The sequence below is a fragment of the Prinia subflava genome, chromosome 12, assembly GCF_021018805.1.
Source record: "Prinia subflava isolate CZ2003 ecotype Zambia chromosome 12, Cam_Psub_1.2, whole genome shotgun sequence".
Taxonomy (NCBI): Eukaryota; Metazoa; Chordata; class Aves; order Passeriformes; family Cisticolidae; genus Prinia; species Prinia subflava.
In genome coordinates, this window is record NC_086258.1 from 17,555,743 (window position 1) to 17,583,044 (window position 27,302).

The window sequence follows — 27,302 nt, forward strand, 5'->3', positions numbered from 1 at the left end:
CCAAGAGCAGGCATACTGAATTATTCACATCCAGAATTTATTTTTAAGACTTTGGGCTGTGTTTAATTGAACTGGAAGTCAATACCACAGTCCATTTCTGGAATAGAGTCATCACCTTTAGAGCTAAAAGAATCAACAAACCCAAAACTTATTAAGAAGACAAATTGAACTGAACTGCTGTTTTTATTTGAAGACAATCTAAAAGTACCCAACAGTTTAAAGTCTGGGCTTCCAAGCTGATAACAAAGGTGATATATAAATCCATCCAAATAGTCATATACTGAGTAGCCACCTGAAAATATTAAATGATTACTAATAAAGGATATTAAGAAAATACCACACTATTTTTTACAGTAGGCATTGTCTTGACTCTTTAAACAGAAATAACTGTTCAGATACTTGTTTTACAAAGCCTTTTCTAAGATTACCCTTAAAAAATGTTGTTGTAACACTTTGCCATCACTGAGAGCATAGGAAAAGTTATCACAGATACACTGAAAAAGAGTGATCCATTACAAAACTGGGTCAGATAATTATTTTCTTATAACAGGGGTAACTTTCTCAATGGGTAATTTGTTCATGTAGGTGCTTGTTCACCTGCATGAGGTGCCACCTTGTGCTCCTGTCAGAGATTTTGGTATTTGTAAACCTTTCTCCATTTTTGGCAATAGGAGTATCTGGTTTTCTCTGTTGATGGGGGACTGGTGATGAAAAACAATTATTTACATTATTGTAACACAAAGCCCAGCTCCTCCAGTAGATTTTTAGAAAGGACATTTTTGATGCCCTCCTGCTTGCAGCTGACCACAGCCTGTGAGAAACCACCCCAGGCAGAACATCACTGTAGGCATCACTTCCTACAGGGCTGTGTCCACATCCATGGGGGTGGGATGGATTCCTCATCCTCCTCCTCCCTGCTTTGAAACCAAGTCCTGACATGGCTAATTTGCCATAAATTTGCATTCAATTATGCTTGGCCATTACTAGTCAGGACACTTCTAGAGGTTACCCAAAAAGCAATTGCCCTTTAAAGAGTGGCAGCCTTTTCCTCTGGGGACTGAATCCTGACCTCCCACGTGTTCCCCTTTAATTCCCTGTATCCTTTGCAATTGATTGCTGTGGCCCAAAGATCAATCTTTGCACAGCGTGTCCTCCACGCAGAGACACCAGGAGGGCTCGAGGCACGCTCGACCTCTAATGCCATAAGGAATAAAACAGATTCTTTAAACCAGCAATCAGAGTTTTTATTCTGAGCATTGGGCATTGTCTTCACATGGATTTGGGTATTTTTTCAGGTGTGCCATCTAACAGGATGGAAAGCACCCTAAAGAGCAAGATCACTGATCCATCTGTCTTTATTCACTGATCTCTTAAGATTCAAAAGCAAAGATCTATGCAGCATCAGAAGCGATGAAATATTGCTGTAGCCTCATGTTAATTCGAGTTGGCCAATAAAACACTTGTAGCAAATTGTAAGCAAAGGCTGGAAATACAATCTAGCTGTAAATTACTGGCTCCCCCATGGGAAACCTCGGTTACAGACTTCCCTGCTCATTTTTAGCAAGTGCATAAGGAGTATGTAAAGCTGTTGGTTGATATTCCTTACAGGAACGGTGCTGACCTGCCTCAGAAGGGTCTGGAACAAACCTGCCTGCGTCAAAAAATAATCCTATGACAGCAGAATATTGATGATGACAACAGGAACATTCCTGAAGCACCAGCAGCAAATACAAATGGAGTAATAAACACATGACCCCCTCTGAAATGGTGCTCAGCGTTCCCACTCACAGAGCTGACGTCATGAGAAACTGGGCATTTTTAACCCTGTATTTACAGCAGTTTCTCTAAGGCTGTTTAAGAGTTTAGACTGAAAAGTGTGTGCTGAAGTTGCTCCACTACAGCAAATTTTGCTGCAAACGTAAAGAATTCTATTAACAACTTGAAGCTGAGCTCACTCCTCCCCTGCATTATTACGCTACAGAAATGGGCGTTCACAGTGTCCACAGATTTTCAAAGGTTCTTGTTTCAGCAGCCAGGATCTCTTTTCTTTCCATACCAACCACACAAAACTGGTACAGATCAGCAGCAAAAACATTTAGGTTATCTTACAGTCATGGCAATGTGCTGTGGTTAATTAAAACTACCTATCAGAAAATTGCAAATTTCCACTGCATTCTCCTCTTTTCTTAAAGGGCAAAATATTTAAACCAGCAAGAAAAAACAAGAAAACACCACCAGAAACCCAAACAAAACGTACAGAATTTCAATGCAGTAGCCCTGCACAGGCTGCAGGACTGAGAAAGCACTTGGCCTGCAGGCAGGAGTGTAGCAGCAGTTACTGTAGAAACCGAGCTCTTCCCTGCTTTTCTCTGAGCAAAAGAAAGACACAAAAGAGCTGGAAAACAGCGATCGATGGGAAGCAGCTTATAAAGCTGCTTGTCACATCTGCTGCAGGAAAACCAGACACTAATTCATTAAAACTGCTCATGTAATGCCTCTGGAATTTGAGGCTCCCCAGCCTGTGAATACAAAAGAAACTCCGCCTATGGAAACACTGCATTTTCGGGTGTTTAGCATCTCTGTACACAAAGCCGTATGCAGAGCCAGGTTGTGTGGTCTCAATCTCTACATTTCCTACTAAACTATAAAAACAATTTAGCATTTGTCCAAAAGCTTGAGTGCTTCTACCTTTGCCAAATTGCAAACAGTCCCAACATACATCACTCTATATAACACAGCAGCTTCCTGCTTAAAAAAACACAAACAAAACACTTGCAACGGGAAAACAGAAATCAATTATAATTTTTACTTCCTTCCAGACAACTGCATTTAAATAAATATGCAAGCTCCAACTTTCTCCGTGACTGTAAATGCCAGTCCAAAACTTTCCATGAAGCACAGGATTTACAACCACAGCTGAGCCAAAGCTGACAAACCAAACCCACTCCATCCCTCACCACCAAGCTGGCTGCTTACAAGTGCCTGGCACCTCAGTCTCAGTCACAGGGGTGACTCGTGGGGGTGCAAAAGTTCATATGGAAACACTGAGCTTCTAATAATATCAATCAGTGTTAAATGAAAGCTATCAGCAAAGCAAAGCAAACTGCTGGAAGCCAAGCAGACAGTTCCTGGCATCTCACATTCCTTACAATTAAAGCAGTAGGAGGAGTACAGTGAACAAGTGCTGTCATGATGTGTTTTGACGCAAGCATAATCATAAAAAAAGCACTTGTGACTCATACATTACTTTAGTAACAAAAGCCTTCATTTATTACCTCATCAGGACCTGCATTCCATTACAAAATTATGCCCCAACTTCCTAATCGTTACCAAGAGAGCAGCTACTCTCTGAGGCAGGGCTGCACAATGATTATTCCCGATTCAAGGAAGTAAAGTTTATTTTAGATGGGCTTTTCAAGGCAAAACTCTGCTTCCAAGAGCAGCACAACCTTTTATTTGACACAGAAATCCATTACTAACTTGGGCCATTCAAGAATGACAAAAACTGCTTCCTACCAACTCGAACTTTGAGTGGACAGCAGTGTTTCATTTCCCCCTTCAATCTGCCTGTCTGGTCGAAGAACAGGCTTTTTTCAGCCTCCTCTCACACAGCTATGGACATTAGTTAAATTTCACAGTTGCCTACCTAAAGATGTCTGATGGTCAAGAGCCATTCCATATTTGTTCCACTGTTGTGATACCGGGATTAACAGAAATCAAGATTTTGTATTATATTCTGAGGTTTTTTAATAAACCAAGCATGTTCTCTGTAATGTTTTTGAACATTTTTAAAATTTTTCTTCTATTTGCAAATTCCTAAAACTTTTCCCCTGAATGTGCAGATCCTCTAGAAATGTTCTGTGCACTGACTGTTCCACAATGTGACATAAATTCAGGTTCCTTTGTCACTTGTGTGGACACTCAAGAACCAATCAGGACGCCAAAAAGCCTGAAAAGCCACAAAGTAAAGAAACTAATTTACAACAAGCACGTTGTTATTGGACAATATCCTTCAAGCAGCACTCCTCCTCCTGAGCTGTTCTGAGACCATGCCAAGTTCTCAAATTGTGGGCTGTGTAAGGGGCAGCAAGAAAGTACTGAAGGATAAAAGCAAATAAAAACAACAGACATGATTTAACCAGTCAGAGAGTCATGCAAGTAGAAATCTGTCCAGGAATAAAAAAAAATAGACTCAATAAAAGTTTTCATGAGAACACAGGCCAATCATTGTCATGTACTGAAGGAGCACAGAGAAGGATAGGGTTCAGGATTAATGCCTGCAAGCATAAGCTTGGGCCCATGTTTGTCATCTGTCTCTAGAGTAAGTAAAAACGGGCAGACACTTCATGATGCCCGTGACACAGGAGGGAAAAGCCTGAAGCAGTTTTAATCAGGGCTAGGGATGGCTGTGCTGCACTGGTTTAGAGGGAGTTTAGGTGCAGACACACACACACTCCTACTCACACCTCTTCAACATCAAGCAAAATGAAACCCGCTCCACACAGCATCTACTAAAGCAATGAATACAAACCAAGATTCCCGAAGCACAGGTTCCTTCCAGGCTCTCTGCAATTAAAGCCTGGCCTGGAGGATGTTTCATGGCACACAGGAGTGTGACAGGCTCTCCCTGGCCTCCTGCCCCAGCTCTGGTCACAGCCACCACAACTCCAGGTCCCTGCTCCCAGGAGCCACTGCGGTCTCCAGTGATACATACTGATTCAGCAGAGAACTACTCGAGTTGCAATGTGCAAGTCTGCTGATGCTTTAGTAAGTTTAAGCCACCTCACAGTCAAATCTTGATTCAAAAAGACATCATGAGACCTGAATTTAAAAGCTGTGCTGTACTATATTGCAAATGACAACACTCCCTCTATGCAGCTGTTCTAACCATTCTCTTTGAAAGCTTGAGATTTGAACTAATATAGAAAGATAAGCTTCCAAAACTGATTTCTGTGCTACTTTCAAGGTCTTAACTCTAACTAAGCCACTGCTGTCCCTTTCATTAGAAAACACTGACATACTGCACACAGGTCAGCTTGGTAGGTCCAGTGGGTTTTGCACTCTGAGGCACACCAAAGTTTAGGGACAGCAGCATTCACATGTAACAGTGTATGAAGAATAAGGAAAAACAGCACCAACAGTCTTCAAAAACAGGGAGCAGGGAAGGAGTTCAAGAGTTCCCCCTGCACACCAAGTAATGCCCTTCAAAACCCAAGGGACTGGTTTTAAAACACAAGGCAAATAAAAACTTCCCTGATAAAAACTGAAAAAGAACACTGAAATTTCATCATCTGCCTGCCCATGAAGTATTATTCCCATTTTCAAAAACAGATTAAACAGATTTGTGACTTGGCCAAGCTGTTTTGGCAAGTGTGCAACAGAGTTGGGAACAGAACGTATTTTTCCCAACACCCAATCTTTGTTTAAACCATTGGATCATCCCCCAATTCTTCCTTTTTCTACAACCACTTTAAGAGGCAAAACATCAAGCGAGAGACATGTCTCCAGGAAAAGGGAGATTAGTTCATTAAATTAGACTGAAGTACCTCAATCAGGGTTTGTTGCACAAGAGGAGCTGTTTAATGAGCACAGAAGTAGTGGCTGTGAAGACTACATGGCAAAAAGCAATACACACATACATATATCTTAAGCCATATATCATATTCTCTCAAACAGAGCTAAAGGAACTTTCAATTCATCAGTATTTTAATATTACACCATGAAAACAGCTTATTAAATGCATACATTCTATTTAAAATCTACACAGTTAAGTACTGAAGGGTTTGAGGATGTTAAACAACACAAACATCATTTCCTACGTATCCCTGAGAAGCAAGACTTTTTCCTCCCCTTATTGAACAGAAGAAAATTAAAGCAATATTTCAAGTAATTAAAAAATAAAGAAGAAGAAGCTAAAATTTCTACCTTAATAGTGAAAAGTATGTGGAGAGAAAGGATTCTTCACTTGGTGTCCTTTAGCACCAGTGAGTTCCTCATTCCAAGTGACAAACAGCTGTCAGGTTACTACAAGTGTTACTCACTCCTGTAACTTGTCCTGTGCAGAACCACCCCAAAACCTCCCTGCAATGCATGCCTGGAGGTGTTCAACAACAAAGGCACATCCTACCCCTGCTGATACTGAAGGACTCACTTTTATTTTGTTTATCTGTGTTATATCTACTGTTTCTAATTAACCATCCTCCTATCCTGCCCTATACCAACAGAATGAAATTGGAAAAATCTTTCACTGGCCAGAAACAGCCAGACTTATTTTTTTTTCTTTTTTTTGCAATAACCAAACTGCATTGGTGATGAAAGCACTGTTTTCACTTTTTATTTCGTGTCCTATGTAAATCAAGGACACTGCTGTACCCTCTTCAAGCATGGGTTTACTCCGACTGCATGCCTGCAGGCAGGGTCAGAATCCACAATGACCAGATCAGTCCCACACAACAAAGAATGTGGGATGGAGGTGATGACAAAAGCATCTCCTTAGGTTGTGTGAACCAAACCCAATCTGACATTTGCTGACAATAAACCAACCATGTTTTGAGAGGAGCTTCTTTTGGTTTAGCTTCGAATTCCAACCTTTTTTAAATTGTTATTATTTTGTGATTTAGCTCTTCCAGACCACTGAATTTTCTAAAAACAGAGTATCTAAAAGGAAAAAATGGTGCTGGTACATTATACATTGTTTCACTCTGCTTTACCCTCTGGTCGTTCTGTGAACATGCCAGAGACAAAGCAACTTTGTAGGCAGTGACTGACAGTATCAGTTAAAGACTTCCAGAACAAATACTAATATTGAGCTGACTCTTCCTTAGAGCACACAAATTGATGTAATTAAGTTATAAAATGATTGAAATGCTGAAAAAAGTGAGCTGCAATCAACACCAGAAAGATTTTTAGGCGGAGGAAGATCCTGCCAAACTGCTCAAACAATTACACTTCAATGGATGAGCACAAACTTGCAAAGCTTTCCAACACAGAGACATAGATAAAACAAAGTGTCTTACTTCACCCTCCCTGGAAAAGCAAGTGATATTTGTCCAAGTCAGGCTTTATCAACTGAGCATCTTCCCTCGATGGAACTGTCAAAACAGTCACATAACAAAAAATCCTCCAAATTATTAATTATAAACTCCCCACACATCTGTAAGCTGGATCTTCCCTCTAGCAGAATACAGTTTGCTGTTAAAATTACTTTTCTGTCAAGCACAAATATTGATTGCTACAAATTCATAATTTTTTGTAGTGAAATTTCAACCCAGGATTGCACATTTAACAATTTCAGCAGTCACAGGATTACTCCAAAATTTCACAGCAGAATCTACTTGTCTGGCAAAGCTGAAGAGATGCAAATGAGTTCAATGCATATGCTGCTGCACAAAGAGAAGTGCAAACACTAATTTTCACACCACTTGAATTAACATGTTTCCATTTACACTTAAGAACCAACTGATATTCAAAAGATTTTGATTTTCAGAAAGTTTCCTATTTTCCTGCATGTGTGCAGCATTATACTACACTTCTGTCAATAATGACAAAAAACTTCTATCCTGAGAATATGGATTTTTTTCAATCCCTATGTCAGTATAGGAAGCACCACAAAAAAAAGTGGCATTTCCCATAATAATGAAGGTGACTCCAAAGTTAAACTTATCATAAATACTGAAGCAGCAGGAAATACTACTACAGATGTAGAGTCCATTCCTCTTGTTTTTAACTCACACACCTAATTATTTTATAATCTTGAAAAGAAAAAGACTAGTATTCTAAATCCTATTAAGGAAAGCAAAGCAAAAAATGGAGATGATAACTAAAATATGAATCTAAGAGACATTTTAACAGTTCTGGAGGGCATGACCATGGTCTTACCCAGGATTTTAATAATATGTACACCTTCCAAGTACAGAACAACATGTAGGTTTTAAGTCAGAAAAGCTAAAAACTAAGATAACAGACACCTTAGATGATTAAAATCATCTCTATAAACCTGCATTTTTCTAACATCCTTTCTCAAAATAAGAAATTATCAGGATTTTTTACAAATTGCTCATTAAATGTTAACTTTGATTCACAAGTTTTGTTTGTTATGTTTTTCAGAGAGCCAAAGAGATGCATTAGATATTTTTAAACTACTACTCCTTTAATCACTGCCAGGAATCACATCAGGAAGACCTTATGAGCACTAATTAGTTCATTTATAAATTATATTTTTCACTCAGTTTTCCCCACACTCCTGAGAAAACACCAGTCAGTTTATATGAAAGTGCCAGGAGAATTATTGGCTTTTCCCCAAGAACTGCAAAGGTAACAAGACACGACACCTTCACCTCATACAGAGAGCTTGACAGACAAGAAACTTTGAATTCTTCATCACCATTCAGAAAACAAAACACAAAGTTTAACAGTGACTACAGAAACTGCTTATCAAATATCTCTGTTTGAAGATACATCTGTGGTGAAGCACAAAATGAGAACCATCAACCACACAAACAGTTTGGACCTACTAAAAATAGCACCAGCACAGCTTTGTTGTTTTTCCAGTCCAGCTTCATTGCCACAGTGGTCTCCTTTGTTTTCCTGCTCCAAGGTTTGTGGTTCACATCCACGAGCAGAAGCTTTAAGGCTCTCTCCTGCCTGGGGAGTAGGTGGCCAGAACACCTCTGCTTCTTAAATCCCTCAGGGACCAACCAAACCAGCACCAACTGACCCAGCAAAACAAGGTTTGATGAGAAAATTGTGTTCTTTGGGTTAGTGTGAGAACCTGCCCACAGGGATCTGGATGCTGTGCCAGAGGCAGCATAAGGAGTGCTCCAGGCTCACCCTGGGGAAAGGAGGCTCAGGGGGACCTGCAGCCAGGTGGGGGTCGGGCTCTGCTCCCAGGGAAAGAGGGACAGGACAAGAGGAAATGGCCCTGAGCTGTGCCATGGGAGGTTTAGTTGGATACAAGGAAAGATTTCTTCACAGAAAGGGTGGTCAGACCCCAGCACGGGCTGCTGAGGGCAGTGGTGGAGTCACCATCCCTGGAGGGACTTAAATGACGTGTGGTTGTGGCACTTGGGGACATGGGTTAGCGGTGGCCTTCACAGAGCTGGGTCAATGGCTGGACTTAATGACCTTGAAGAGAATTTCCAAGTAAAAAAATCTATGATTCTATGAAATACTAATAAAACTACATTATCAATCTTATATTAATATATCTTCCCATCTGGTAATGGAAAAAGTTGCACTTCTGACTTGACAGAAAACCAAATTCCAAGCCTCCCCCCTTCTCTTCCCAGGGATTGTTTTTCAGGCCCACCAGTAAACTAACCTGCCCTGAGCAAACAACATGAACACCAAGGCTCTCACACAAGGCAGGTCAGGATGGTTCTCTCAGCTCAAACTCCCAATTAGTTTGTTTGAAACAATTTAGAAACCAAAGGGTAGTTACAGTTTATCTGCAGGGCCTGAATTTTATTGAACGGTTATGACAAGGAGAAAGCAGTTTTAATGAACCTGTACTACTGTAGAAATCTAACATGAATGTTAAAAAAAGGCTTCTAAAAACAGGAATCATGAGAAGAATACTTTTAATTGCTTCAAATGCTTGAAAAATCAAGTTTACCAACATACTAAAATGAGAAGCAAAAGCCTTCTGTTACAGTGTATTCTTTAACTCAATGCACTTCCAGGAGAAAACTGAATTTAAAAGAATAATCTATATAAAGAAGTATGCAATGCTAAGCCTGTTACCTACAGTGCACACAAATAACTACGAGATGATTCATTCTGAAAAGCTCACCAAGTCCAATTAATTTTGTGTCAAGCCTGATCCCATCCAAGAGGTAACACTCCCTAAAATGTTATGAAACACACAGCAAAGATGCAGTATATTTGTATGTACATTAAAGTTTTAGCTGCTGTTGCTCTCCAGAGCTCCCCAGCCCATCAGTCTGGGTTTGGTGCTCACTCATTTTGTACCAGAATCCACAGCACAGAGTTGCTGCAAACGAAGAGTCACAAGCAATCTGGGAACTCGAGGTGTCATCAAAAATCAGTTTAAAATCAGAAAAGGCCTATGGAGTGTCTGCTTCACATCATTTATCTAACCAGAGATGACAAGGGATGAAGGAAAAACCCTGCCATTTCACAGATGTGAAACATAACAGTGAAAAATGGACACAGAGAAGAGGTATCACAGCTAACTAATGAATATAGACCAAGTCCCAAAAGATTAAGTGTAAGGTCATTTTATCTCTCAATTACAAGTTGAAAAGAGTCAGACTGGTCTCCACAGTTTCAATGACATTACCACAGGAGTTACCTGGGATGGCTCCCTAAGAGAACAAGCACAAACAAAATAGGGTGGGGGTGGTGGCAAACACAGCAGAGAACTTTAGAAATATGGAATCAACAGAAAGAATAGGAAAGAAGATTAAATGAAAAAAAAAAAGCACAAAACTCAAAAAGAAACAAAAGGCTCAGTACTTGATACTGACAGAAGGGAGAAAACCTCTCAAAAATAACCAGCTTGTAAAAAAAAGTAAATAATTCATGGCCTAGGCTGAAGTGGGGGCATGTGCTGGTCATATGTTCAGCGTATGTTACTGGCACCACTCACCAGCATGTTCCATGTTGTAATAGCTTAAACATTTCGAGCTGAAATGTGCTGCCTTCAGGGACGACATGATCTGGGCAGCCCTGACGAAACACACACCACTCCACACGAACACGGGCTAATTTTGGCTCACAGGTTATTTCTCCATACTCCAAACAATGCTTTGCTTGGCACTAACACACTTCAAGAGCTTGTATTAAATATAACCAGTGGTAGCGTGAAGCAACCTTTAAAAGCAGCAGACTCAGTTTATCTAAGATTACATAAAATGACTACTGTGGTGTCTGTGGCTCCTCGAGGCCACTCTGTGCCTGGCTCCAGGCACACATTTACACTGCTCAGCACCCTCTGAGGCTGTGCACAGCTCCTCTGAGCATTCACCACCTCAAACACAGCAATGCAGAACACGCTGCCACCCATGGCCCAGATGACAGTGAAATGCAGTGGTGATGTTTTAAGACTCCAAAACACAGCAGGGGAAACCCCTTGATTCAGATGGAGTTCAAACATGCAACTTCAAGCACCTGCTGTCTGCAGCAGCCAGTGCTGCCTCCTCCATCTCCACTCCTGTCAAAGCTGGACAAGAATGCTGCCTCTGCTGCTGACACAGATCCTTTGGGGAAGGATCAACCCCTCTGATGCCCAAATCAGCCCCTTCTGCACCCAAACCAGTAGCTACTATTAGATCCATTTACTTCCTTTCTAATACCTGTCATGTAGTATTTTCCTTTTAAATCCCCCAGAATGATTGCTCTTTCCTTCGTATTTTTGTATTAAATCATTACCTGCACAAATCCTGTCTCCATTTAGAACATCTTTAAGAGGGTTATTCTAATGACTTAAAGATGGTGTGAACCATCACAAGTATCTAAGGACCTTTCAGATTTAAAAATAAAAGTCTCCTTCATTCAGTGAAGAACTTGGTAAGTCCAGCTCCTTGCTCTGGATCAGACCCTGTCAGTATGTCCTCAGTCAGCAATTTATTTACCACAGAACATCCCTATAAAAACACAAGGCAGTTGTATATATTCTCTTCTTTACATCTCCTGGGGAAGGTTGGAACAAGCAGCTCCCATAAAAACAAGAGAGTCACAAGAAGGATAAAATTGCTGGTGTAACACACCCAGTTAAGCAGTGTTTCCCTGACCCGAGCCCAGGGATGTCCCAGCTGAAGAGCAATGTCACTGCAACAGGTTCACAACCCCCTGGGCCTTACCTATATTTATCTGAGAGTAATTAACCCCAAACTGCTTAGATCTTCCAGATAAGGAATCTTACTGGAAGAACAAGAAAACCACCAAACGCTGTAATACCAAATGTTGTTGCAAAAAGAACAAGTTGCAGAAACAAGAGTTTCCTTGGGGATGAGGCACACTAACACCTTTCAGTAAAAGAATGGAATCAGAGCCTGAGTATTATGAGAACTCCCAAAAACACACCCTGCCTCCCTCCCAAAAAGGAACCTGGATCACATTCCTACACTGCCATCTCCCAGGTTCATTTCTACAACATCAGGATTTTTCTTTTCTCATTTCAAAAACTGTGGAAAAGCCTGATTTTTACAACCAACATTTCTGATTAAACCACCTTACTCAGTTTCTTCTCTTGTAGTCAAAAATCACACTCTCCCACACTATGGTTATTTTGTATTCTATGTAACCATGCATTCCAGTTCTTCAGATGAAGCTCAATTGTTTTATGGCACACTTTTCAGCAACACTGCAGCTAACTCAAAGAATGCACACAGACAAATACAAATAATCTTTCCTTCAGCTACCATTAAGCCAAAATAACTTCAAAACACTACCTCCAAACTTAAAACTTCTACAGATTTTTATTTCATCCTTCTGGTTGAGGGTTGAATTATTTATACTCAGATGCTTCTTTGACTCTTTTGCAAGGCTTGCATGCTTCTTTTCTTTAAAGGCTTCAAACCACCCAGTTTGCTGATAGCCCTAGATAAGAGTGAATAACCTCACGTAAGAATCCTGAGTACTTACTAGTCCACAGCAGACCAAACTTATTTATAGCTAAGTAGCAAGCTGAGGTTAGTGATCTCTTCCAGGCTCAACAATCTTCCAACCTCAGAATAACCACCCCATAAAACAAGCAGGGCTGTTTCACTGCTGACAGGAAAGTCAACATCTGTGTATGAGGGTGTGCTGGCTGATGAGTGCTCTGGCTGCCTGCACCGCAGGAGACAGCAAAAGCCATTCATGAAGGAAATTTAAAATCTTCATCAGGAGTTACTTTGAATTGAACTTGTATGTTTAAACAGAGAAAGGTGGAAGGAGCTGAGTTCTCATCCCAACTGTGAATGAGGTTTTTAATTTTAGCTTTTGACAGTTTAAGAATTAGTGCCAATTTTTTTTTTATCTGAGGTAATATTCCCTATTTTCTATGATGCAGTTAAGGAAAAATTACTATATGAGAAAACAGCATTTTAGGCCACCAAAAAAATCTCAAAAAAGACAACAGAGGAAGAATTACAGAAAATGATATATTTTAAAAAGTTCTAACAGAATTCTGGCAAAATCTCAGTTCTAATGAAGTTTTGTTACAGAAAGGATGAATATTCATAGACTAGTTGCATTTCTCAGCTTTATGGGCAGACCAATACCAGGAAAAGGTTTTAAAAACAAAGGTCTGAATTTCAATTTAGGAGGATAAACAAACAACTGAACTTGTGCTGTGGTTTTTTACCTATTGCATCTCTTTCCGGTGTTGCCACACGCGCCTGTCACATGAACATTTTAACCGAAACACTGAGGTTTTCCAGGTCCAAAACGTCTCTGCCAATTATCAATATCTAGAAAGCTGAATGAATAATACTGTACCCAACCACAAACTGTAGAGCCCACCTCAGACTTCAGCCCTGCATTCATTTCAGAACCTGCGCTCCCAGCAGAGGGGAACCACCTCAAACTGCTGCTTTTGTTCCTCCACTCAGTGATGCAGCTGCAAAAGTGGTGCCAGGATTTTGACAGTATCACTGAGAGCAGGGCTGCATGACAATGCATTTCAATATTCTGTGAGAATCTTACCACCCAATCTAGTAATTTTAATAAAGTTACCTCAGAATATATTGCACACTCTTCAAAGCAGGATTTCCTAGCACTTGAACACAAAGTCAGTGTTTGCCTTGCAGCCCCTATTGCTATGAAAAGCAAAAATGTTCAGTAATATGAAAGGGCAGAGAGGACCAAACTACCAACCCCTCTACCTGATAAAAATTCCTCTTGGGTCAGACCACACAAATGCTATGAATGCTTTCTCCAAAAGAAGTGTATCAAGTGATGGCCATGTCAGGCAGATCAGACAGAAACACCTCTAGAACCTTATGTGAGCCTAACACAGCCACACCCAGGACATTCACACATCTAAGGAAAGAAAACAACTCACTTCCTTGAACGCCTCTTTGCTTAATGCATTATTTACTGCTTTCATCTGTGGAAGTGATAAACAGGGTTTTGATTGATGATCATTTAAGTAACTCCCTCCTACTAACCTCTGTCAGCATCCAGGTCCACTAAACACAGCACAGAAATGAAGGGTGGTATTTGTTACCTGCTGCTCCTCCTGCAAGGGATGCTGCACCCTGCAGGAAGGCTCAGAGTGAAGGTGAGCAGTCAGTGCCATCAGATCATGCACAGCTACTGCCCAGCCTGCTACCCAAAGTACTTTTGGAAGGCTGGATCAACTCCACTGAGTGAATTACTACGACCACGATTCCCTTTGGTGGCACTCTGGATTTGCTGTCCTGCATAAAGAAGCAAAAGCTCTCTCCAAATCACACCTGTGTTAGAGATGTTTCTACAACCTGTCAAGCTGAGGCCCTCAAAAGACACCACAGGAAATCCAAATCATGGGTGATCTACCTGCACTGTCAACTTCAGCAGATTTATGTATTTCCTGAAAAAGCACTATCCATATATGCAGCCCCTGCCTTGAAAGACATGTAAAAATCAGTGAAGTTTTTACAATTATCTTCAAAATAATGCTTTCCTTTCAGGCAGTCCATAGACTGCTGCACAAACTCTAATCACTTACCTGCCTGCCTTACAGATAGAGAAGTCTTTCTGAGATAAAAGGGCTTTTTTGAGACCCACATGCACTACAAACAAAAATCACATACAAAATTTTTAAAAATACCACTTGCCTCCAGTATATCCTTAATGTTCAATTTTCCCTAGAGTCTGTAACTCCACTACTGCACAATATTCCACCAACTGGACTGGTGATCTGTGGAGCAAAGCCTGGATTTAGGCAGGAGCCAGGCTGGTTTAGTACATGGAATGCAGACCATACATTAACTCTGTCCTCTGCTAAGAGACGATCCACAGCCAAGGAACTCAAACCCCTTTTTCTCTCATGTTTTCTCTGTGTATTCACATTTACAGAGAGACAAAAAGAGAGAGCCAGAAGGCACAGATTAACCAAAGATATGACACCATCAAGTCATGTCAGCATCCTGTCTACTTATGGTTCACCTTTTTAAAAAATGTTTTTTCATTTAACAAACCCTTTACCAAAAAGCAGGCTGTCACAAGAACTTTTAGGATTGAAACATTTTTACATTGCACTGCAAATGCTTTTTTAGTACACCAAAATTGATTTTGGGCCTACACTGTTTTGGATCTTTCTTTTCCTTTCCTTTTTTATTTCATGTAGCATAAACAGCTCTTGTAACTGCAACTCAATGTACAATTCCACAAGTTCCAGCCAGCTGACTGCTGCCCAAAGTCTGTGCAGGCCCACCATGTACTCCACTGCCTGCCAGACCTTTCTGTGAGCCATTTCAATGCAACAGCAAAGCACCCAAAAATAGCAAAAAAAGCAGAGAGCAGCAAAATATGAACATCTGATGAGCTTCAAGGCCAGCCCAACCTGCAGTCAGGACTTCCCTCCCGTGCTCCACTGCAGCAGCAGGGAAACCTTGGATTAGCTCAGATGTTCACCAAAGCACAGCCCAAAAAGTGATACCCCAGACCCTTCTGAATCACATTTCCCCAATTAAATATCCAAGTCAGAGACTCCTTACACTCTGTAAGGATAACAATAGTATTGCTTCTCAGTCCCAGCTCTTAAACTTGAGATGATCTTAATCTTCCATCTTCCTTCAAGCCTCCTAGCACAGCCTTTCACTTCTCTTCACACAACTACAAACCCCACAATCTCCTGCCTGTGTTCTAAAGCAGAACACTTTGGGTTTTGCTCATCATCTTTCCCATGTATTAATTGAATTCCTCTCTTCCACTTTTCTAATCTCTGTGGGGTATGATGCTACAATCAATAACAGAATGTCCTGAGTTGGAAGGGACCCACACAGATCAAACTCCTGGCCCTGCACGTGGCAACCCCAAGAATCCCATTGTGTGCTGGAGAGCATTTACCCTCTTTACCATTATTTTTAATTACTTAAATAATCGGTTTGCTCTGATTCAAATTTAAACTTATGCCCACAGAGAATTTCACGTGAATAAATTCACCCTTCTCTTCTCTAAGCCTTATTCATTTCAAAATCTTATTTCTCTGTCTCCTTCATTGCTCTGCAGGGCTTCTTCACCTGCCTAGAAAGGCCAGAAGACTGCAGAACCACCCAAGGAGGGATTTTTTTTTCTATAAGAGCCAGCTTCCATCATTTATCCTTTCCAATTAGTTCCCTTGTGTGTTTACTGCATTGATTGTAACCAACAAGCCTGACTGCTACAGAAGTGTATAAACTACATGTCTAGGCCTTGTCTGCTCAAGTTATATTCTGCCTGGAACACCCAAATACATCCAGAGGACAACACAAAGTGATAAATGGAATTTTTCCTGTATTCTCACTCTCAAAAAACAACAAAAAGAACATTAAAACAAACAAAGCTAAATAACTGTGTTTATATCTTCATAAATAATCAGATTTTTATCTTACAGGTAGTAAAACATGTATTGTACACACATGTGCTAAAAGACCAACATTTCAGCTCCAGATTTTTGAGGAAATTGATGCTTCAAAGGAAGTTAAACTACTTTTTCCCAGCTGTGAAAGGGAAAAAAGGAAGCAAAGAAGGAAAAGGGTAGGCAAAATACCTGCTCCCATACTGGAACACACCAGTGAAAATCAAAATTTAAAAGTAACTTCTATCAATACATTAATTCATCCACACCATTTCTGAAGCAGAACCATACATTTAATCTTCATTTAAGTGATCTAAAAACTTGAATTTAAGTTCACTGCAAGGTGTAAAGACTTTTCCATTAAACACTAGCCTGATTTTTTTATCAACACAGGAATTAAGCAGCTTATACCTCACGAGCTGTATCTAAGACTTACTTGAAGAAAAGAAGTTTTCACAGAATCACTTTATATTACACAAAAATTATCTCTGAAACAGTACAGTGCCCTCCAATACAAAGAGCATGACAAAGTGAACACAAGCATCAACATCAGTGTGAGAACACTACTGGCAAGTGTAAATAAACAAATACCCAACTGGATGTTTGATGCTTTAGAAGCAATTTTAATTTAAAACCAAGACAAATATTGACTGTTTGCTAAAAATCATAATAAAATGGTCTCTTGCTATAACCCCATGACAGTTTATTAAAAAAGACTTGCAGAGGAAGTAAAGAAGCTTCAGCTTTACCTTTTGTAACCCTAAGCCATGCTATGTCACCCAGCCATACCTGCTCTGCACCTCGTCACTAGGGCTGATACTGCAAGGTTATTTTTTTGTTTATCAGTGGAAGGTGGTGAGATGGATACCCCACCACTCTTGGAAGTAAACTATTGCAACACAGCTCAATTCAAACATTGACAATTTAGTTTCCAGCTCCTGGTTTCACACCTGTGTGTGATCCATTAGAGAGACTTGAGTACTCTCATTCAGTCCCATAAAAAAGGACCTATACCAACCCAGCCACCTCACACTCCTTTTGAATAAAACAAACACACTGAACCCCTCATGTCCCCCACTCTTTGGGACTTCTTCCAGCCTTCAACTCTTTTTAACAATCCTCCACTTAAACCCTTGCAGTTCTGCAGGATTCTTTATCACAGATTTGATTCCAGAATGATGTGAGGCTCCAGCAGGGGTTGCCTCTCCCCAGTTTCCACAGGCTCATCACATCAGTGCCTTGACACATCATCTCAGAACAGGCATCTCACCATCCCTCTGCAGCCACTTTCTGAATGGCTTTCACTCTACTGCTACTTCTCAGAACACTACAGTTTTCCACCATATACTTGTGCTCTGTGTACTTTTCCAGATGACATAGTTTGGGGGTTTTTTAAATTGATTCATTCTATTTTGTCCTTGTTATTTGTAAATATTTATCAGTAGTTGCATTTACTCGAGATCAATACACAAAACCCACTAGTGATCAGGTATTTCTTATCATGATTTAGCACTAAGCTGCACATTATTCTAACTAGTGCATTCCATAAGTTCTGCTGTTGGGAATACAGATTTTTTTTCAATATAGGACTGTAGTTGCATGAAGCATTTGATATAGTTATAGCTATCCCCATCCCCAGAGAATCCAAATGGACAAAGTGCTGAGCAGTCTGATCCAACACTGAAGTCACTTCTGCTTTCAGCAAGGCTTTGGCTGCAGCTTTCTTCTGTAATTCTTAAAGCTAAGCCTTAAACCAGCACTGAATTAAAATTAATTCCAGTCAACTTTATACTAATTTTGTTCCACTTCATAACACTCTGATAATGCCAGGACTCTGGCTTTTTTACCTTACTGCTCTGGCTCTCCAAGCTCTCAATTCCATGCGCATCCATATCCACAGGAGCTTCCTTGCTGAAGCAAACAGGAATGCTTGGATCAGCATGGACAGAACTGCTTGCCAATCTCCTCATGGCTTTCATTCCATTTGGTGCACATGGACAGACACAAAGGTCGTGTGTTTGTATTAATATTCTTTAAGACCCTCTGAAATTCTGAATACTGAAAATTTTCCTCCCACCAGTACTCCAGCACACAAGGAGACCATGCTTTGTCCAAGCTTCTGCTTGGCAATACCTAAGAGGAGAGAGCAGCACGTGCAGGGGCTGCAGCAGAATCACACACACAAACGTGAAGAAACAGACTCCAGACACGTACAGACCTTCTACTGTCCTATAAAATATGATGTGTGGAAAAATTTGCACCAGCTCTGCAAGTGTAACTCACTGAAGCCTCAGCTCCCTTCAGTGACAAAACAGCAGTGAGGGAATCTCAACTGGAGAATGGAACATTTATTTCCTATACCATCCAATGTGGACTAGCTGCAGAATAAATATGGTTCCTCCCCTCCGACTGCTTTATCTAGGTCAAAAAACTCCTTAAAGGCAGGAAGTCGCAGGAAACAAATGTCACTACACATCAACTTTTTATCATGAAAACAAGCAAGGCAGCAGATAAACCCACCACCTTCCCAGCACAGACAGCAGCTTATTGGGGAACTGTTGTGAAAACTCCTTATAACTGCAAAAGCCATGGCCTCACACCACATGACAAATATATAGTTTTCTTTGAAATTACATTTTTTCCTGTATTTTACATAATTTTATCTAAGTTAATGGGACTTGAGATGTCTTGAAGAGTTGCTGCATTTACTGAAAAATACAGCAAATGAGAAGCATAATCTTATTTTGAATAGCTCAGGCATGACTGCAAAAAAACCTTTTGCTTTGCCCGTGACAATTGCACATGCTCAAAAAAATAAAAAGAAAACCCCAACAGCAGCAGAACTCCTCCACAGCACAATTAATCTCTAACACACATCTCCCTTTATGAAGGAATAATATTTGTAAGACAGTGCCCTTACCTAATTATAAACAAATTAATATTACACGCTTATTTTGAAAAGGGTAAAAGATCAACTTATTTTCTTTATTAGCTTATTTAACTTACTACTTTTGCTATTGATTAACTGTATCGTCCTACTCAAACGTGGCACCTTGGTATTTTGATTTAATCAATGCAAAGAATGATTTAATTTGCATATCTCCTACCTCATTATTATAACTGAAGTAAGAATCTCAAAACTCTTTCAACTGCAGATTCTTGGAACAGACAGTTTTAATACTGACTTTGCACCTAAAAACTAAAATGATGCAAATCTTGCCTCTGTCATAGAAGTGGAACTTTACAGACTAATAAAGAGCTATAAAGATGATTTTCCAGTTTGTAGTATTTCATGTAACTACACAAAGAATCTAGTTACTCCTATAGCTAACTACAGATTAAGTAATTTTCTAGTATCAGTAGAATTGTAGAATTGAGTAAGGACGTTTCATATACATATCAATCATACCAACATAAAAAGCCTATCGAGTGAGAATTAATCCAAATATAAACTGTTTAAGCTTTACCTCAATCACCTGACTGATGTCTGACAATTTGCAACACTCCTTTATTAACAACAACAAAAAAAGTCACTCAGAAGGTGTGTGTAATTGAGAGGCAAATCTGAAAAAAAAGAGATGACAGCAACAACTGTAACACAAATTATTACTATAGAAACTTCCCGCTGATCTCTATTTTCATTTCAAATCATATGTGCTCTACCTTCTTCCTCCTACACTCCTTTTCAATCAGATCTGCTTAAATGAGAACACTACTTCTACTGAGCTTGATATTTGCAAATCCTACTTTAAAGCAGCCAAAAACCCACCTATAAACACAGCCCCGTTGACCTTATTAGTCACTATGGCACAGGACCAGCATCTGCATTTACAGAGACTGTAAATAAAAGTTTCTGGAGTCTGATTCTGTCAAGTCACAGCCAAGCCCAATGTTCTTTAGTTTTCTGCTCTGAGGTAATTTGTAACAGATAGTTTAATACAGCCGGCATGGAGCTCCAAACACACCTCTGAACACAAATCAATCACAAGGTGTACCAAACTCTGGGGCAGCTGTCGCCCTGACCAGCCCCTGCCTCTGTCAAAAGTGGTGTCAAGGAAGGGAGGAAGCAGGTGCCCCATGGCCTGAGGGACTTAGAGCACACTGCTGAGTGCAGACTGCAAGAATACACCAACACAAATTCCTTAGCATGTGTTTTGTGTGATTGCTCCAAGTATCTAACAGTTCTATTTGTAAGAAAACCTTTGGAACATAAACCAGAACCCAAACCTAAGCAATGCATGTTCTTAACTGCCACAGAACACTACCCAAGGAAATGTTATGATCCTTTCACCTTCACTGTCAAGCCAAACCGCAGATGTTTCCAGTGAGAAATTTCCATGGAGCACATGTACAGTCACAGCTCCAACCACACAGACTTACTTTAAGGAACTGCAATTAGATGACAGAAAAAAGTGCACTGATACATTTGAGGCTCTTTACGATCTGTTTCCTGGGCAGGTAACACTGAACATAATAAACTTTTCCAAAGAACTGCCTCATGGAATAGATATACTTGATCCTTGTTCAGAATCGACCAGCTTTCAGCAGCAGCACTTCTACTGCTTAAAGGCAGCAATAATCCCAGTTTGTAGCTCCACACCACAAGACCAAGTTAAAACTATGGGTTCAGCCCTCTGTATTACCAGGAGGAAAAGCAGAAGAATACAAATTAAATTTTAATTTTCAGCTATATAGGCCTAATTTAGGATTAGTCAGTAAATTTTAAACTAAAGTAAAATGTACTTGATGTCATTTACTGTAAGAGCGCCCACACTTAGTAATGTAAAGAAGTCTGCAGAATGAATGACAGAATGGGAGAGTTTTTTACTGTCTCTTACTATAAAAGAGCTTCAGTTGGATCAAATGAAATTACCAAGCATCCAGTTCCAAAACCTCAGCAAAAAGGAGTATTTTTCCCCAACATGGGCTCCAATTACACTGCAGAATTCACTACCCAAAGACACTGTGGATAGAAGAGGTTTACCAAACTCAACTACTACAAAAAGAGAGAGAAAAAATGCGAACAGTAAATTATTTTAACTCAAAAAGAATTGAACTCTGACCTTGGATCCAAAAGAACTACCAAGTGAAATACAACTATTTGTATTAATCCACTTTTATGCTCCTTCCTGGGCATCTGCTACTGACCACTCCTGAAGGCAGGTCATGGACTAATGGATCTCTGATCTGGTTTAAAAATGCTGTTCCTATGTTCATGGTACCTTGCTTATGAATCACAAATTCCTCCCACAAAAGCAAAATCAAAAGTAATGACTAAAATACAAAATCTATGGGTTTGTCAAAATGAATAAGATTGCCCCAGAACAGTAAAGTCCAAGATGTCCGGAGTTCTGTGAATTCCAATGCCAATACACAAAGCACATCCCAGAAACCCAAAAATCAAACCAAAATAAAAGCACTCCTTCAGAGCAAAGCTGTACCCAGAAGTCTGTCTGTTTTTCCAGCTGTATCAGTTACATCTGTCTGGAATCCTGCCTCTCCTAAAGCTGTACACTACAGCTCCGGCAACAACCGCTGCTCTGCCCAGCACAAAAGGTGTTTTTCCAGCCAAGTACCTCAAAAGCAAATATTGATGTTATGATTTACCTAGCAATATATCCAATCAATGCTTTCACTGAAGGCAAGGGAAATTCCGCGAGCAGCAAATGAAACCAATTGAAAAACATGAACTTTACGAACCCGAGAGGGACAGGCTGTGCATCTCAAAGGCAGCTGGAGAAGAATAATTGCACTGCTTTGATCTGGGTGTCTTGAGGAGCCTCTGAAACCTCTTTCATCCCACGTGTGCCATGACATTGACAGCAGAGCTCCTTGCTGGACACACTCAAAAATGGCTCTTTTCTCCCCACCCCCACTTGATTCATCTCACAAGACGACAGCTGGTTTGTACATACACAAGTAGGGATGGGAGTCTGTCAAGAACTGTAAAAACAAAAACACACTTCCCACTGCTATTACCTCCTGCTTGATAACTTCAACATTTGAATTGCCAGTGAGGCTTCCAGGGAAGCACTAAAAATAGCAACCAGAACACTTATCTTAATGCACAGTAATTCCATGTTTCATGACATTTCTATCTGTAGAAAAAAGATGCCTTTATTACAGGTAAGTGTATACTCTAACATTAATAATTTAATTTCCCCAGATGTTTAAAATGTGTGTTTTGCAGGAGACTACCACTGTGTATTTCTGGTTTTTCCTTCCAAAACCAGGGAGTTCAGTAACATTATTAATGCAGTCAAATTTAAACATTGTGCTGAAATAAAAAAAGGCCAAGGACACTGGAGCTACATACAATTATTAGTGACAAGCAAATAGGATATTTCAAGTCTGGAAGAGTATTGTACTTGGCACCTTTGTAAGTCATTATTAAACAGATAAAACAGAGATGGACCCTCCATTCTTGGTTTCTAGGATCACTTAAAAACAAACAGAAGGAACAGGCCACCCTGATTTTTTTAAACTTCACCTGCCATTAAAATTTCCAATGATTGCGTAGTCATAGGCAAAGCATATTTATTACTGGCAACTGAGTAGGATTAAACAACAACAAAAATAGATCTGGTGATTACTTGAGCTGGAGGTTGGCAATCATCAATCCTGAACTCACACCAAAACTACTTTCTTTCCCATCACATTTCAACTGTTAATTAATGTTTACATTATACTGAAGTAAGTTTGGCTCTTAAAATCCAGAAGACCACCTTCAGTGTGACCAGTTAAATCTACAACAGAACTCAAGAACGGGACTACAAACAATATTAGTCACCAGCAAGTCACAGTAAGGACTTCCTAGGAGCAGACAGTACTTTGAATTTGCCTGAAGACTACGGTTCACAAAAAAAAAAAGCTTTGCAAATAATAAAACTACTATTTCCCCATTCATGAGTTGTGTTGTAGAAACAGGTTTAGTTTTTAAAAAGCAACACAGTAGCATTTGCTGTTAACCTGCAGTGTGACTCTGGGGCTGTGAACTCTTCCTGCCCTTCAAGGTGACTCTCACCCCTCTGCAGGGTGGCTCCAGTTCCTGGCCAGGGGCACCTTTTATTTACCAGCTGCACCTACAGTTTGTACCAGGAGATAACCACTTCCAGCAGCTCTGGAAACTGTGTGTGCACTGCCCAAGGAATGGTGTCACCTCTGAACACAGCAAATGCCAGTTCCTGCACCACCACCCACGTTCACTGCTGAAGAAATTTTAACTACACACAACTTTTCATCATTGTTCAGTAAAAAAGCGAGACAAAAAAATCCTTCTGAATCTTCTTTCCACTTCAAAAGCGTCACTGATGGAAAGAACTAGAATAAATTGCAAATCAGTGGACAGCATGAAGAAGTACTTCTTTTTTCCTCAGGTCTTAAGCTTTTAAGAGAATGTTACTGACTCAATTACTCCAAATAATTCTAGACTGTTTGAAAGCAACACAGATCATGCACAATCGTGCTTACAAATAGTATATTATACCACAGTGCTTACAAAGAAAAAACTATTTGATCTACATTTCATAAATGTGTTAGATTAAAATATAGATTAACCACATGCCAAATAACCATAAATATTAAAAGCAGAAAGCAAAAATAGAAGTGACAGTTAAAGGTCAAACAAGTCCTCCTATATTCAGGATTACACACCGGCACTGTTAAAGCCCTTCAGAATGAGCATTTCCTAGAAAGCAGCAAGGTAAGACAATTTGATTTTCACAGAGAAACCAGGTGAGAAAACTAACATTAGGCCAACACAGCAGAAAATATACACCATCAATGTCCTAAACACAGTTTAAAAGCTCATAGGGCATTAAGGCTGTGTCGCTGATGGCATGTGCTTTATAAAGGTACAGCACTCGTAACGTTTTAGGTATTTCTTAGTCAAGGCAGCTAAAATACACTAAACCAAAACACTTTCACTTTTCCTACATGTGACTCCTCAGAGCACAGATCACTTATTTACAGTTCAACACATCCTTAAATGTCGTGGGCAGGCCTCACGTATTGCCCTAGAAAATCATTTTGCACAGACAGTTAATGTTTGGTAATGGCAAAGGAATGTATTACCGTTTAAAACCTCTTAATACATTTGTTGTCACGTAACGAAAACATTCTAAAACGCTAAGGCCAGCAGAAACATTTCACGTGGATGATTCAGTTTACCCATAAGAATAAACGTTAAAATTAGGCAAAGCAGCAGAAACTACCACCAAAACCAGAACAGCCTGAGAGAGCACCGAGGGAGAACAACCCCCCGGTTCTGCCAAAGCACCGAGGGGGCTACAGGATTCTCCCGGCGCTGATCCTCAACCCAGACAGCCCAGAGCCGTGCAGAACCGCCCGGCTGCCTTCCCCTGCCCACCGCAAACAGGACTCGGGTGTAGCCAGCGCCGGGGCCGCTCCAGCCCGCACCGGGCGCTCCGTGCGGGGGAAGGACACGGCGGAGGGCACGGCGGCCGTGCCGGGCGGTGCCGGCGGAGGCGCGGGCAGCACGGGGCCGCTCTCGCCTGTCACACGCCATGTGCACCCGCGGCCTCCGGCGGGCCCCGGAGCGCCGGCCCCGCGTACTCACACTCGCGGCAGCTGCAGCGGCGGCGCCCCGCGCCGCTGGAACACGCCGTCCACGAACACGCCGTTCTTGCCGAGGCAGCGCAGGTAGAAGTCGCCTCCCGCTCCGCCCGCGGGGTCTCCCTGCGGCGGGGGCGGCGGCCCGTCCGCGCCGGCCGGCGGCGGCGGGGGCGCGGCGGTGAAGATCTCGAGGTGGCGGCGGGAGATGAAGCTGGAGTGGCCCATGCTCACGTCCACCGAGCCCTGCGACGAGTTGCGGCCGATGGTCACCGAGCGCTTCTTCATGAGGTACTCGAACTCCCGGCCCTCGAGCCGCGCCACGGCCGCCGCCGCCGCCGCCGCCGCCGCCATCTTAGCGAGGGACGAGCGAGGCGCGGCCCCGCCCGCACCGGCCCCGCGCCGGCCCCGCACACAGCAGGGAACGGGGCCGCGCACCCGGCCCTGACGCAGCCACGCGCTGATTGACAGCGCGCGGGGCCAATGGGCGGCCCGCACGCCCATGGGGCTACGGCGGCGCGGCCAATGGCGAACGGCGCCGGCTCCGCACGTCCGAGTGTCGGCGCACGAGCGCAGGGGCGCGGCCCGGAAAACGCGGAGCGGAGCCGCGCGCGGGGAGCGGGGCGGAGCTGCCGGGGCAGCGCCTCCCGCCCGCCGGCAGCGAGGGAGCGGGGCGGGAGCGGAGCGGCGGGGCCGGCCCTGGGACAGCCGCCCCTGCCGGCCTGCGGGCCCCGCACGCCCTTCCCTCCCTCCTCTCGGCCACCTGCAGCCTCCGGCGGGGACCCCGGCCCCGCACCTGCTGTCCGCCAGCAGCGCCCTCACGAACGGGCGCGGGGGGAGAGGGGGAAGAATCGAGAATGGAATAAATACAAATAGACAAACAGTGCTAGAGGGTGAGCAAGAACCACTAGGAGAGTGCTGGGTAACTGCTCACATTTAGCCTCAAAATACCATATTATTAACAAATAATAATAAAACTAAAACTGTAAGTTTGATCCCTCATACACATCTGACAGGGTCTTGTTAAACCTAAAGGTAACTCCGCCTTGTCAGAGTTCTGTACCATCCATGGAAAATCATTAGAATGCTTCAAATGTACAAGTTGCAGGTAAGCCAGGCTGTATTTGTGCACACACCTCCGCTCAGTCCCAGTTTTCTCAGAGGAACTAGGGCACAAGGAGTGAGCGAGTGACCTGGCGCACACACGCAGACACCGAGTGCTGAGCACCACTGCTCCAAGGGCACGAGGGAATGGCACAGGGAGAAGCGTGGAAACACCGAGTGAGCACCCACAGCCCTGGGCTTGACTCGAAAATGTCACAGGCTACCAAAAAAAATGGCATCAATCGTACACAGTTTGTCAAATACAGCATCTGCAATGAAAATGTTTGACCTGATCCAAATATTCATTGTTACAGGACCAGGCGCTGTCAAAACTGAAAAGTGAACAATTAAACACTTTTGGCTATGAACTGCGAAGAGGGTGCTAAAATGCATTCGTGCCTATTTACCAACACAGCTACTGCAAACATGACACCCTAACAGCTCCATAATCTCACCATGGTTTGGTGAGAAGAGGGTTGTGCTTTTTGGGGTTTTTACAGTACCAAAGCTCACTATTATTTATTAATAAAAATAACTGCCCAGAGAAGCTGTGGCTGCCCAATCCCCAGAGGTGTTCAAGGCCAGGTTGGACGAGGCTTGGAGCAGCCTGGTCTGGTGGAAGGTGTTCCTGCCCATGGCAGGGGGTGGGAATGGGATGCACTTTAAGGTCCATTCCAGCCCAAACCATTCTGTCAATTCAGAAGACATTAAACATATTTACTCTTCAGACAAAAGCCAGTCAGCCTGCTAACAAACATCCAGCAGTAAAGTTGAAATTGAAACTTTTGGGTTTGCACATTTGAGTCAACAGATCTTCAACTGTAGAGCTATTTCGTGAATACTTGGCAACAGAACCTGGTACCTGCTACGTGCAAAGTGATGGCAAACCTCAGTTTTACCCTTAGGATTGTATCAGTACTTCTTATATATAGGCAGCTACAACATAATTCCATACTGGTTCAGTCCATTTATACAATCTCATATGCACAGCAGATGCAGTAAAATATAGCAACAGTTTAGAGCTTTGGTTTCTTTTACAGAAAACTTTAGTTAAATCTTGCCCACACTTTGGTATTTAGAATCAGACTTTCTTCTATACCAACATATGTTTGGCACAGAAAATGTGGAGCATCAGAGA

At 41.8% G+C, this 27,302-nt stretch overlaps 1 protein-coding gene across 2 annotated transcripts in view; it reads right to left on the reverse strand.

The window, feature by feature from the left end:
• The window catches only part of FOXK2 (forkhead box K2), a 42,017-nt gene extending 16,438 nt beyond the window's left edge, over nt 1–25,579 (reverse strand). Inside the window, exon 1 of one of the 2 annotated variants that reach the window (XM_063409862.1) lies at nt 25,068–25,579. In XM_063409862.1, the coding sequence (XP_063265932.1) occupies nt 25,068–25,564 (497 nt within the window). In that variant the 5' untranslated portion in view covers nt 25,565–25,579. The other variant, XM_063409863.1, reaches the window with a different exon arrangement.
• Between the last annotated feature and the right edge of the window lie 1,723 nt (nt 25,580–27,302).